The sequence below is a fragment of the Atractosteus spatula genome, chromosome 5, assembly GCF_055471065.1.
Source record: "Atractosteus spatula isolate fAtrSpa1 chromosome 5, fAtrSpa1.hap1, whole genome shotgun sequence".
Taxonomy (NCBI): domain Eukaryota; kingdom Metazoa; phylum Chordata; class Actinopteri; order Semionotiformes; family Lepisosteidae; genus Atractosteus; species Atractosteus spatula.
In genome coordinates, this window is record NC_142710.1 from 35,969,938 (window position 1) to 35,983,659 (window position 13,722).

General features: G+C 37.1%; 1 protein-coding gene across 1 annotated transcript in view; it reads right to left on the bottom strand.

Moving 5' to 3' along the window:
- Positions 1–13,722, bottom strand: part of sorcs1 (sortilin-related VPS10 domain containing receptor 1) — a 220,009-nt gene that overhangs the window by 70,774 nt on the left and 135,513 nt on the right. The window contains exon 3 of the mRNA XM_088915889.1: positions 11,153–11,252. Within this exon, the coding sequence (XP_088772015.1) occupies positions 11,153–11,252 (100 nt within the window). The remainder of the gene's footprint in view (positions 1–11,152; positions 11,253–13,722) is intronic.

The following is a 13,722-nucleotide window of genomic DNA, read 5'->3' on the forward strand; positions in this document are numbered from 1 at the left end:
CTTTTATTTTAATTAATTAATTGAACTGTCTTAACTATTTTAACAGGTCTTAATAGTTCATGTTGACATTTTTCAATTTTTAAATGAATAATGTAATGTCAAAAATAAGACAAAATACTTATAGTTTAACCAACTAAGCACAATCACAGATGGTTTGTATTAAAATACAGTTATAATGAAAATTGGTCAAGAGAGTGTATGAGGATTTCAGAATCAAAGAGTTTGTACAAAAGGCACCTAACAAGGTTTCAAGATAGACATGTCAGTGAAACAAAGTTGCATTCTGTCAGAATTCCTTTTTATCCTTGCGTTGGACTGGCTGATGAAACAAGTGACAAGAAATAGAAGACTTATCACAGACAATGACATTCATGCAAAAAGGAATGGAATACACTGTTGATATTAGTCTTCCTTCCAGCCAATACCAGGACATTCAATAGAAGATGGAAATTAGACAGTAACAGTAAGTGGCATTAGTCTGAACATCAATAAAGGGAAAACAACCTGAAGACCAATTCCAAGGCGAATTACCCAGTTACAGTGAACATGCCTTCCATCAGAAGAATGGACGTTTCTAATGTGTCAACAGATGCTGAAAGTGGGAGGAATGTGAACACACAAAACAGCAAAGCAAACAAAGACATAGTTCAAATTATCTGGAGGCCAGCAACCTCCTAAGCATTTAAACCAAGTTAAGTATCATCTTCAGTGTGTGGCTAATGTCTTTTAAAACTACTTAAATTGCAATTGACTATTGTAATGCTCTACTCGCTGGGGTTTCTAAATCCACATTGAACAAACTCCAATATGTCCAAAATTCGGCAGTCAGAATCCTGAACAGGTCTAGTGCAAGTAATCACATCACTCCTATCCTGGAGTCCTTGAACTGGGCTCCTCACCTCGCCTCCCCACTTCGCAACCTTTGCTCTTCTAATTCTGGTCTCCTATCTGTCCCCCAAGCCTGTCTGCACTCTATGGGTGACAGTGCCTTCTCCTGTTATGCCCCAATACCTCTGGAACTCTATCCCCAAGGATTTCAGAGAGTCAGCTTCCCTTAACTCCTTCAAATCTAAACTAATAACCTTATTCTTTAGAAGAGCCTTTACTTAACTGGTTCTGTTCTTTACTTCTCTGTTCCTACTGTATTCAGTACTCCCATCCACTGTCTCCTTTCATTGTGTATTATCATTGTACATATTTTTTTATTGCTGTGTTTGATCTGTAAAACTCTTTGAGAAGCCACCTTTAAAGGTGCTATATAAAATAAAGTTGATTATTATTTATCATTGCAAAGCTAGAAAGATTAAAAACGTAATGCTGCCACAGAGTCAAATGAACTCGAGGAATAACAAGCCTGGAGAGCAGCATCACAACAGATGGAGATGGCTGATTATGTATGCAGAATGCCACATTCTGCAGTTCCAGGGGAAGACCTTCAACGGACACCATGTGGCGAGAGAAAAAGAGATAGGCCAAAGGAGGCATGATGCATAACAATAGACGGAAACCTCAAAAGCAGTGGCTTGCCTTCAGAAATAGCACCAAGTGTGCAGAACAGCAGCAGCACTCCCCCTACATCGTCTCCAACACCACGAGATGTAGAGGGTACAGATGAATTAACAATTTCGGAAGAAAGTGTCTGATGAGCAAAAAAAGACCCTCCCTTTTCCTAATGTTAATAGCCTTAAAAATCCTTTCATGTTATTAATAGGTGGCCTTATTAAAATGTTATTCAAAATAATTGAAAGCATTTCTTTGTGTTAAAAAGTGACTGTGAAAAAGCACCTGACAAACACTTTTAAAGTGCATACCCTCTTTGACACTGAGAGAACAATATAAAAAAAACAGATGTTAAATGTTTCATGAACATGCCTATAGCACAACAGACAATTTTGCCTAATGCCATTTATGTTTTCATCAGTTATTCCCTTTGTGTGTACAGAAAAAGGAGTTTAAAGGTACTGCTTATTAAAGATCAATGTGGGTTATTTGCCAATTACTCTTGAACTGAAGATATATCATTTTGGAGCCATGTCAGCAAGAAAAAAGGACTTAACGAGATTTAACCATTCATCTAACACAGGAGAAAAGGAGCGCTTAATTGAAGCCTAGGGCTCAGGTCAGTTGACTGGGGACAAGGCTTGGCTGCTGAATGAGAGGTTTGTAAATGTCAACAGTAGGTTTGGAATGTTTTCACAAAGGGCTGCTCCCTTAGTAAAAGCCGAGCATCAGGGTTAGAAAGATCACAAGCTGGGATTTGAACAAATGTATGGCACAAACTTGCCTTTTAATAAAACACAGCAAACACAAATAAAGGATTTATCTCTTCATTGATTTATTTATTCTAGTTTATTTTCGTGCTCCTCAAAGACACTGCACAAGTCAGGTTGGATAACAGTTGTCTTTTTGTAGCTTTAAATGGTACTAAGCTAGGGCTTGGAGAGACTAAGAATGGTTTTCAGCCTTCTTTTCAATTCAATGTATGTAACTGTATAAAATCTGGGGATGTTTTTTATCCACATAGAGCTACGGTAGTCACCTACATCATTGTACTGTATTTGCTAATGATGCCAGCTCTGTTACTAGTGAAAGGCTTGTGAACGACCACAATAATAATTGTTTTTTTTTTACTTTTCAGATTTCTACTATTTTGTGACACACATAATAGCTCCCTGACCACACACACATCATTGCTTTCATATACGAACACAACAATGTAATTTGGTCTTAACAAACTGTTAAACAACATGCTTCATATTTAAATTAGTCATTTATCATTATTGTCAAAGCTAAAACTAACATTAATCCACTAGATAGGCAAGCTCATTCATATGTCTCAAATAAATACTATAGAATTTGTTTAAATGTTTCACTTTGCTCTAATGAAAGACCCACAATAATATGACTTTCATTATATTTTTTTCATATTGGAATATAAGAAATAAAGGATACAGCATTCCATCTGTAAGCATGAAGGGACACTGTTGACCCTAGTGCTGTGGAATATAAGAGTAGCAAATGGGAAAATACTGGGCTGTACTATACTGTATGTACTATATGATCACCAATACTTAGCTAAATTTAACACATTACTGAAATAAATATTATTCTAGGTATATACTAATCCTATTTGATTAATTAATATTATAGTATTGATAATAATATATACTATAACTCTTTCCTTGCACACATTTTATACAATTAAACATCTTAAATAACACATTTGTCATTTTTTATTTGTGCACTGAAGGACAACAAGATAATATTGCAAAGCTGGTTCAGTTTTGTACTTAAGGAAAACATGATTTTGTTCGGATACTGAATTTATTTCAATGCCTCCTGAAAAAAATATGTTGCCAAAGATACAGTATAAAAATGTCAATTTCATTTGTCCAATGAAATGTCAAAAAAACTTGGGAGATTACGACTCACACAGAAAGCCATGGATGGATGGGAGGAAAAATGCCAAGAACATAATATTCCAAGATGAAAAATATATTTACTTGGACCATACATTTGTCATAAATTAAATCCTAAAATTAAGGTAATATACAATGTTTATATTGCCTTTAAAAAAGAAGCATACTATTTTGCACAACAATATTTACAGTAGCAATCACATAATAATAACAATCCAGGAAGTATGCTTTGAAAAAAAACAAGATTTAAAGCTGTATTTTTAGAAGTCTGTAACAATTAAATAAAATACAGTACCAATGACCATCAACAACAATTTGTTAATTAAACTGCTAATACGAAGGTTGTTGCAATAGGAGGATCAATTGAAGAAGAAAGTGAAAAGAGCAATAGGGTGATTGTTCAATGACTGTTAATTACCCTGCTTACTATGTTGGCTCAGCTGACCTCTTTCACTGCAGATCTAAATTATGGGGAAATAGACAACAAAAAACCTGTGAAAGAGATCAGGCTTTACTTTTAATAACCAAAAGAGAAGATGAGACATACTTCTGTAAGGTTAAAAATAATGAGTCATCATCAACAATTTTCAGTCCTGACACTTAACTGTAATCAATTATTCTTTACCTACAGTACAAGTAGTTTAAAGCTCAATGATCATTGTTTCCCTCTGCCCTGTACTGAACAGGCATTGCACTTCTATAACATGCCTGCCTCACTGAAATAATAATAATTCCTCACACTTATATAGCACTTTTCTAGACACTCACCTCCACTGCCACCAACTTGCAGCACCCACCTGGATGATGTGACGGCAGCCACAGTGCGCCAGTACGCTCACCATACATCAGCTATCAGTGGGGAGGAGAAAAGAATGAACCAATTCATAGATGGGGATTATTAGGAGGCCATGATTGGTAAAGGCCAATGGGAAATGTGGCCAGGACACCAGGGTAACACCTCTACTCTTTTTAAGAAAGAATATTTGGTGGAAAATATACAGGAACAGAGCAATTCAACCACAAGGCATAGATAGACTAAATCCAACTCTGACCACAAATTTTCAATGTAATCATTTTTAAATAATAAATGGCACACAAATATCACCCTGAAACGTATAAAATCTGGTTTCCGACAGCTTCACAGCACAGAAACTCTCCTGGTCAAAGACACTAAATGGAAACTGATAGGTGAAGGTTCGAGGGGAGAAGCTGGGGCTGCTCTGCCCCTTCCTCTATCATTCAATTTTCTCCTTCCTATTTAAACCCTAACCATGCTAACACACATGTCTAGAGTTTTTGAATTCCCTCCTCCTCCCTCCTCCTCCTCTTTCTTTTGTGTTGCCTTTGCATCCAGGTTCCCTCTGGGGCATAAGTGATGTACACTTCCCTGACCTCAGGGATGGCCACCTCAGGATGGCAGCGACACCTTGACCCCTTCTGGGGAGGTTCTCAAAGCATGAGCCAGAGGAGACGCCGGGCCACATTGTTCTCAGAAGCTCTAACCTACTAATTCTCCTCTCTCTGTCCCCTGAGGGCATAGCCCAGTTGTGAAGCAGCACCACAAAAGTGACTCTCAGCCAGTCAGAGGACTTCTATCACTTCCTTCTCAAGCAGCTTTTTCTTCATTCTTAACCCCTCGGGCAGCACCTCTCAAAGTGATTCCTCCAGTCAAGGAGTTCTTTCTCTTTTCTCTAAGGGATTCACTCCCACTTGTGAGGCAGTGCCTCTCATGCGACTCTCAGCGAGTCAAGGGGCTATCTCCTTTCTATCACCTGAGGGCATAGCCTAGTCGTGAGGCAGCGCCTCTCAAAGCAACTCTCAAGAAGTCAGGGGAGTCTTCCTCTTCCATTTCTATCCCCTGAGGTCCTACAGTACATGTAGCTCGCTTTCATGAGGCAGTGCCTCTCAAATGACCCTCAGGGAGTCGGGGAAGTCTTCCTCTTCTTACTCTACCCATGAGGCCCAACTCCCAGTCACGAGGCATACTGGGCACCCTACTTTTAAGCATTTAAATGTTTCCACTTGGTCAGCTTTTAAGATCACATGACCTCAATCACATGAGATCAAATTATCTGAAGGCCAGCAAAACTAAGCATTTAAACCAAGTTAAGTATCATCTTCAGTGTGTTGCTACTGTACAGTAGGCAAGAAAACAAATGTGAAGATAACATTGAAATATCACTTTTCCTAAATATCCTTTCTGTCCTAGAACACAACCATGCCATCAAAAATCCTCTATGTTGTCTAGAATCCTAACCCTAACCCTAGCTAAGGGTTTGGGTGGTTAGGGTTAGGGCTTCAGATTGTCTCCGAAGAATCAAATGCAACCTTCTACTCATTTGAGTGGAAAATACTGTATAACTCAGGACATCAATATATTAGCTTTACAACACTCAACAATCTTGCCAAACCAAGGAAAATGTATGAACTGTGCTACAAAATTTATCTTTTGACAAGTATTCTGTCATGAGAAATTTCGTGTTGAATGGTGTTCTTGATAAGCATTGTTTCAGGCGTAAACAGGTTAAGAGTCAGGAATAGCGAATACATATTAGCTGTAACTGTTAAAATGCCAGTGCATTCAATGCCAAATGCAACAGTTTGAAAAGCTGAAGCCCTTTCTTTCAAACTTTTGCTTTTAGGGTAATTAAGTCATCATTCCCACTTAGGGCAATGCAGTGCATAGAGACATATAGACAAGAAAAAAATGTGAAGATAACATTGAAATATCACTTTTCCTAAATATCCTTTCTGTCCAAAAACACAACCATGCCATCAAACATCCTCTATGTTGTCTAGAATCCTAACCCTAACCCTAGCTAAGGGTTTGGGTAGTTAGGGTTAGGGCTTCAGATTGTCTCCAAATAATCAAATGCAACCTTCCACTCATTTGAGTGGAAAATATAAGTCAGGGCATCAACATATTAGCTTTAAAACACTCAACAGTCTTGCCAAACCAAGGAAAATGTATGAAATGTGCTACGATTTTATGTTCAAGTATTCTGTCATGAGAAATTTCATGTTGAATGGTGTTCTCGATAAGCATTGTTTCAGGCGTAAACAGGTTAAGAGTCAGGAATAGCCAATACATATTAGCTGTAACTGTTAAAATGCCAGTGTATTCAATGCCAAATGCAACAGTTTGAATAGCTGAAGCCCTTTCTTTCAATCTTTTGCTTTTAGGGTAATTAAGTCATCATTCCCATTTAGGGCAATGCAGTGCATAGATCTATTTAATGTATATGCTTCTGAGTGCTGAGAAACTACTTCCATTGCAATTGACTATTGAAACGCTCTACTTGTTGGGGTTTCTAAATCCACACTGAACAAACTCCAGTATGTCCAAAATTCGGCAGCCAGTATCCTGTCCATGTCTAGTGCAAGCGATAACATCACTCCTATCCTGGAGTCCTTGCACTGGCTTCCTGTCAGGTTTTGTGTCTACTTCAAAATCCTCATGCTCCCCTATGAAGCTCTACACGGCTTGGCACCACAGTACCTGATTGAGCTACTGCCATCCTACTCCCCACCTCGCAACCTTCGCTCTTCTAATTCTGGTCTCCTAGAATGTCTGCACTCTATGCCTTCTGCTGTTATGCCCCAAAACCTCTGGAACTCTATCCCCAAGGATATTAGAGAGTCACCTTCCCTAAACTCCTTCAAATCTAGACTAAAAACCTTATTCTTTAGAAGAGCCTTTACTTAACTGGATTTGTTCTTTACCCCTCTGCTCCTACTATATTCAGTACCCCATCCACTGTTTCCTCTCATTGTGTATTTTCATTGTGCATATGTTGTATATTTTTTTTGTTCTTGTTGTCAATCTATAAAGCACTTTGAAAAGCCACCTTTAAAGGCACTATATAAAATAGTTTATTGTTATTTTTATCATTATTATAAAAAGTTCACTTTCTTAAAACTAGAAGTAAACTCAAAATAACTCGGTGCCACGCGACTGTTTATTCCTATCCAGTTTTTCTTTTTCCCCTACTGAGCGCTGATGCTTATTACAGACATTTTCAGATTATGCCTAAGGGCTGACAGATGTTTCTTTTTTTTTTCAGTGCAAGGTTGTTCATTTCCACCACATTACCACCAAGCGTATTCTGTGCAGCACCCAGCTGATTCAACTTGACTTCTATTTTCGCACAGATGTAGATTCTACTGGACTTATGCTTGCGTGCCTTTCTGAGAGACATTTTCAAAGACTCCAGATTACAAGTACACTGCTAAATACAGTTCATCCACGGTTTTAACAGGGCAACTTAGAACTCCACTCCTGGGGACTTCCAGATTGGTGAATCACATGGGTCTGTGCATCTCAACAGTTTTATTACGTACACAGAACACATTTCCCTGGAAATTAGGAGGCTGGTTCTTGAGGCTGTTTAACTGTTCAAATGTTAAACATTTTGAATGGACTAAGTTTAATTTAATTTAACTTTGATCACCAGGTACAGTATATAGAGAAAAGTCAATCAGTGACATGTTCTAGAAAGTTTTCCTGAAACCAAAGTCAGACTTTAAACAAGTGTGTGTTAGGGAGCTAAAAAAGAGGCAACAATAATCTGCACTTTGTAATCTCTAAATCTAAGATAATATTTTAAATTTCTTTACAAACCATACATTACAAACAAAGCTCGAAAGTCCATAAAAGACACACTGTAGGTTTTGGAAACCTACAGAAATTGAATACTTTACTATGAGTTCATAAGTTTTGACCTACTTTCTTACTATTTCTTGGTTCAGATAATCAGAAAATCCGAACAACTAACACAAATAAAAAACATTATTCTTTTTTAGAGAAATTATTGCGCTTTCTGAGTGCTGACAAAAGACGATCTGGATGGGTATTGTAAAAGAACTATGTAATTAATATGTATTTTAGAAAAACGATGAAACCACATAAAACAGATGGAATAGCAGAATCTTTTGAACCTTGGTGAAGTATCTTCAATGACTTTGAGTAACCTTTAACAATGACTCTTTTCATACTACTCTTCGAGTCAAGGGAGGCTGAACATCTTCAAACCACATCTTCATCTTCAAAACCAAATTAACAAATCAAAATCCAGGCATAACATATGGGTGAACAAAATAATGAAAAAAACATTTAAAATAACTGCCAAGATTGCTAAAAGAAGATACTGCCATTCAGCGAGGTAAAGAATGGATCCACTTAATTAACAGCTTCTGACAAAGTGATAATGAAGTTCTGTTCTGTTCTGTTCATTTTACACAGAGCTAAAGATGGCTCTTAGGACATTCTTGTTATTCTCATTTTAACACTTTTCACGTTCATTATAGTTTTCAACAAGCCCCCAAGAGGAATGTCAATTTTTTTTGTTTTCACCTGTTGGCTATAAATGGATGACATGAAATATTCATTTACATTTGTAAATGCAGGCTCATTCCAGAGTTGCGTGAAGATAAAAGGCCATTCAAAGGCATTGAACACAGAAGTGTGGAGATCATCTGAGGCAGCATTCATATTCCACCCACCTGTCTGTTGTTGGGAACAGAGCTTCACAAGGGTGTAATTGTTTCTGAACAGCATAGACACAATACACATCAATTTTGGGTCAATGTATATATGGAGAGCTAGGTTTTAACATTTTTAATTACTGTAGCACTGAGATCTGTTATTAGTGGTGCAACTAGGAAGACAAAGGCAGAGCCCTGTTATGCACACATAGGAACAAGCACAAAAAATCATCAGCTTAAATACTATAGCATGTCATGACTTTCATCTAGAAAGGAAATATTTTTTTATTATTGAACCAGCAAATACTGTATATTAAAATTAAAATTAAAAATCTTAGACTAAAAACAATTTAACAAATCAAAAACAATATATTGTAGGTATTGTGCCTGATATTGTATGGGATTTGTAACCATAGAAATAACTGTTTTATAAATAAATTAAAATTAATTTGCAAATTTCCATACTTCTGGCATTGTTTACATATATTTTTTCAAATTTAGCAGACCTTTTTGTCAAATAAAACCAGTGTGTGAACTATGCATCAATAACTACTTCTAGAAAGTCACCCAGCAAGAAAACCTTAGCTTTACAGTCATATAAAAGAAAGTGCACAAGAGTCAGTAATCAAACTGGGTTTGAAATTGAAATATTCAAAATATGAAGTATCAATCATTTTCCTTAACCCATACTATAGATCAACTACCCTTGCTTGCCATTTGAGAAGTGTCTCAGAATTTTTTTCATACTTTATGTGATAGCACGTACCAAACTACAACTACGTTCACTAATGTGCATGTATGACATACTGTCAGAATCCCTCTGTAAAAAAAATGTTTTAATACCCAGCCTATACCCCTGCATATGTAGCAAAAATTATTTCTAAATTCTAAGTTCTTTTAATTAAAAGAACAACATAAGAAAGCAAATATATCTGCATTTTTTCAGCTTAGACAAATGAAAGCAATGGTGTGCAGTGGCTCAATATCAAAAGAAAGGTTATGGTGGAGGTCCATATTGGAGTAATAATGCTATGCATTAAAATCATTTTGCAGGGTCCCACTTGCTGTGCAGCACAGTTTGTAACATGATCAAAGTACGACCATGCAAAAGAAATAATGATTTTTGACTGCAGAAAGAGAGGACACAAAGAGAAAATTACTACTGTAGAGTAGGAGGGAGTGGAGAATAGACAGAGAAGGCTGTGCTGTAACATTGCCAGCCTTCACTCCTGGGTATCTAATTAACTGCTCAGCTGCCACTTATCTCCCAAGAGAAGGCACAGAAACGAGGGTTGTAAATAAGAACTTATCCTTTGCCTTTGATTTTGACATTGGAATTCACTAAGCCATTTGAACTTTTCCTATGGTATAAATACTAATACTAATAAGAAAAAAATGTTTAATGCCATCAAATAACATGGAAACAAAATATTATTTTGCATTTTAAACACACAAGCCATTAATTCCCTCCCCTTACGCATTTTTAAGAAGAATAGCAAATTATGAATTTTCAACTTGCAAAGCCAGGTTCTTTGAGGTTAATATTCAAGTTTCAAGGTTTGTTCAAAGTTTGTTCTTAAAAAAATCTCATATTCAAAACAAAGACTTTACTGAAGTTTTCATTACTTGTATTCTGACTTGGTTTCCCTTGATTGCACAAGACTTTGCAATAGTTTTCCAAATAAATGCAATAAGGTAATATAAAATGCAACAAATCCCATTAGGGTCCCCATAAATGAAATAGAAAACTTGGTTTAAGAGCTTTGCGTTAATGGAACTGTTGCTAGATTGGTGTGGCACATCTTGTTCAAATCTTGTAATTAAGATTCAAAGAACTAAAAGATTTAAAGATTGCAAGAACCGTGGAAATCTGCAGTTTCAATCTAATAATCTATCCATTCATTATCACAAAGTTGCGTGTCTTGGTAAGGGTCACAGCAAAATAGAGCCCTGGAACCACATGGTGCAGAGCAGTGCTGATAGCATCTGATAGAATGGGGCACCTGTCTATTGCAGGGCACTGGACAAAATGGAATACCATAGCAACATTCTTTAGACACCTTTATCATGATATTCCCATTCTATGGGGTAGGAAAGCATAGAGAAAACACAGACAACTAAAGAAAAGCAATGGTCTACCCACTGTAAAATCATGAGAAAATGATAAATGACCTAGGATAAATCTACCATGGCAGAATGGCATGCAAGGGTAATGCAAATATATAAATATATAAATATAAGGGCCTTACCTTTCTCTTGTTATTAGGGCTGACATACAAGTAATTCAGAATAGTTTTTGCTCCTACTTTGTCATTAAGCTTCTCATATGTGGTTCCATAGTCAGTTGACCTGAAATTTAATTAGAAGACTCAGTGAATAGGTTATTGCAATCAACAGCATTGGGCTATATTTAATAGGCAGAGTCAAAGCAATTTAATAATGTTTCCTATTTTCTTTAATACACTAATGCTGTACACATAAAACTATGCTGATTTTGACTGACATATTGCAAATTAACAGTGAGATAAAAAAATTAAGCAGTTGGCAAGGTATGTATTTAGGCAGACCCATTTATAAAGAGAAAGTTAACCATGAAATACAAAAGAGATTATTAAATTAATGTGCCTGTTACACCACCAACCCATCCACCCCCACACTCTTCCTCTGGTTTCTAAACATTTCAGAACACACTGCTCAAAAGTTGCCTCAAACTGGCATGTCAGCCACTGAAAGACTTTCCTTGTTTATCCCCAAATCTATTGAGATTCTTTTTCTACAAGTGGAACCTAATCAGTGCAAGGTGTCAAACTGAAGAACATAGAGGATTCCAGTTTAGCAAGGGAACTGGCCTCAGCAGAATTCCCTTAAGAATGGGATACTGTGACACTGTCAGGCAAATCAACCCCAAACTGTTTTCAGTCTCCGGTCCAAGACTAAAACACAAGTCTGGCTTTTCCTTTTAGGATTTCACTGATATTGGCGTATGGGCTGAGCATCTGCGCTCTCTCAGTTTAGTGAGGCAGATCCCTTTTCCCAGTAGTTGTGTATTTGAAATACTAGACATGATTCTCCCTTTTTTCACCTTGGTTTTGATGATTTTTTCATTCACTGAAACACAGATTACAAAACTTGATTTACCAATAATATAATAAATCAGACAGTAGTATACACTAAAATGTACTATATACTACAGCATATCTAGGAATTTAAAATGAAATTGAATATTTCTTTTCACTCTTTTGAAAAAAATGCTGTCGGTCACAACAATGTCACTTTTGGAGGTCATGCTCCAAGTACAGTCAGTAGTCAAAGAACAGCTGCTTTGTTTCTAACCAGACGAAGATAGGACAGGAAAAGAAAAAAAAATAACAGTTGGTATATTACAGTATAAGCACTTATTTTTTTCAGAAATACTATGAATACAGTATACAGTATTATGAAATAAAACAGGAATAATACTGTGAACAAATTACAGAGAAGAGAGGCACCAAGGTCACTTTCTCACGATCGTGTTGTGAAGTGGGGAGACCAGCTACCCCCACCCAAGGGGCACAATTTAAATTTAATCAATCAACCTGAGTAGCATGTCTTTGAAAAGTGGGAGTACAGTGAAGCGCCTGATGAAAACCCATGTGAACAGAGGAGGAATGTACTAATTTACAGAAAGGTACCCAACTCCAGGATTGAGAATCAGCAGTGCTAACCGCCACGCCAGCATGCCCCCAGGCAGCATCAATTCCATACATAACATTTCTGTATCTTAATTACAAGAAGGAAGTATTGCTACTGGGCATTAATATGAAAAATCAAACTTGTTATAAATACTACATCCATCCATTTTCTAACTGCTTTATCCAACGCAGCAGGGGGAGGGGCAGGTGGGGGGGTGGAGGGGGGGGGCTGTCATGGCAAACAATCCATCACAGGGCAGACACACATAAATAAACTCACATACACACTCACACCAGAGCCAATTGTCCCAGAAGCCAATTAACCTACCAGTACAGTATTTCTTTAGACTGTGGGAGCACCCAGAGAAGAACATACAGTATAAACTCCACACAGATAGCACCCCAGGTCTGGAATTGAACCCAAGGCCACAGTGCTGCTAGGCATCAATGCTACCCACTGTGCCACAGAGCCACCCCAGTATTATATATACTTAAATCATTCTTCATTTTATGTTCTGTATATCATACACACCCCTATCTTTTTGCATTTCATTTCATGAATCCCTCTTCCACCTTTTTTCCACCTTTGCAGCTGCCCCTTGATTAACTCCACACTCTGGCACTCTTGTCCTATGGCAAGAAGGCTGTCCACAACCAAGCCAAATCACCCTATAACTACTGTAAATACTGTAACGCAGCACTATAACACTATAACTAAATACTCAATATACATGGGTTTCATTATTCCTTATCAAATGTTATATACATTTAATTTGGGAGATGAAGGTTAACTTTTTGTAATCCAGACAAGTTTGATTAAAAAAAAATTAATGTTAAATCCATCCTGTCAGTATGAGATTTGTAATGAAAACAGTTCAACCTTTCACATCTCCATAACCTTTATGGAGTGCTGAATCCTTCTGCTACTTCCCGTTTACAAGCAGAAGCTTAAACAGGAGAGGCCAGCGTTAAGAACCATTCAACGTTGGTCGGAAGAATCAGATTTTATACTAAATCACTGTTTTGCTACCACTGACTGGCAGATCTTCCGCGAAGCTGCCGAAAATAATATCAATCTGTATACAGACTATGTTACTGGCTACATCAGTAAATGTTTTGAAGACGTGGTTCCCAGGACTACTGTTCGC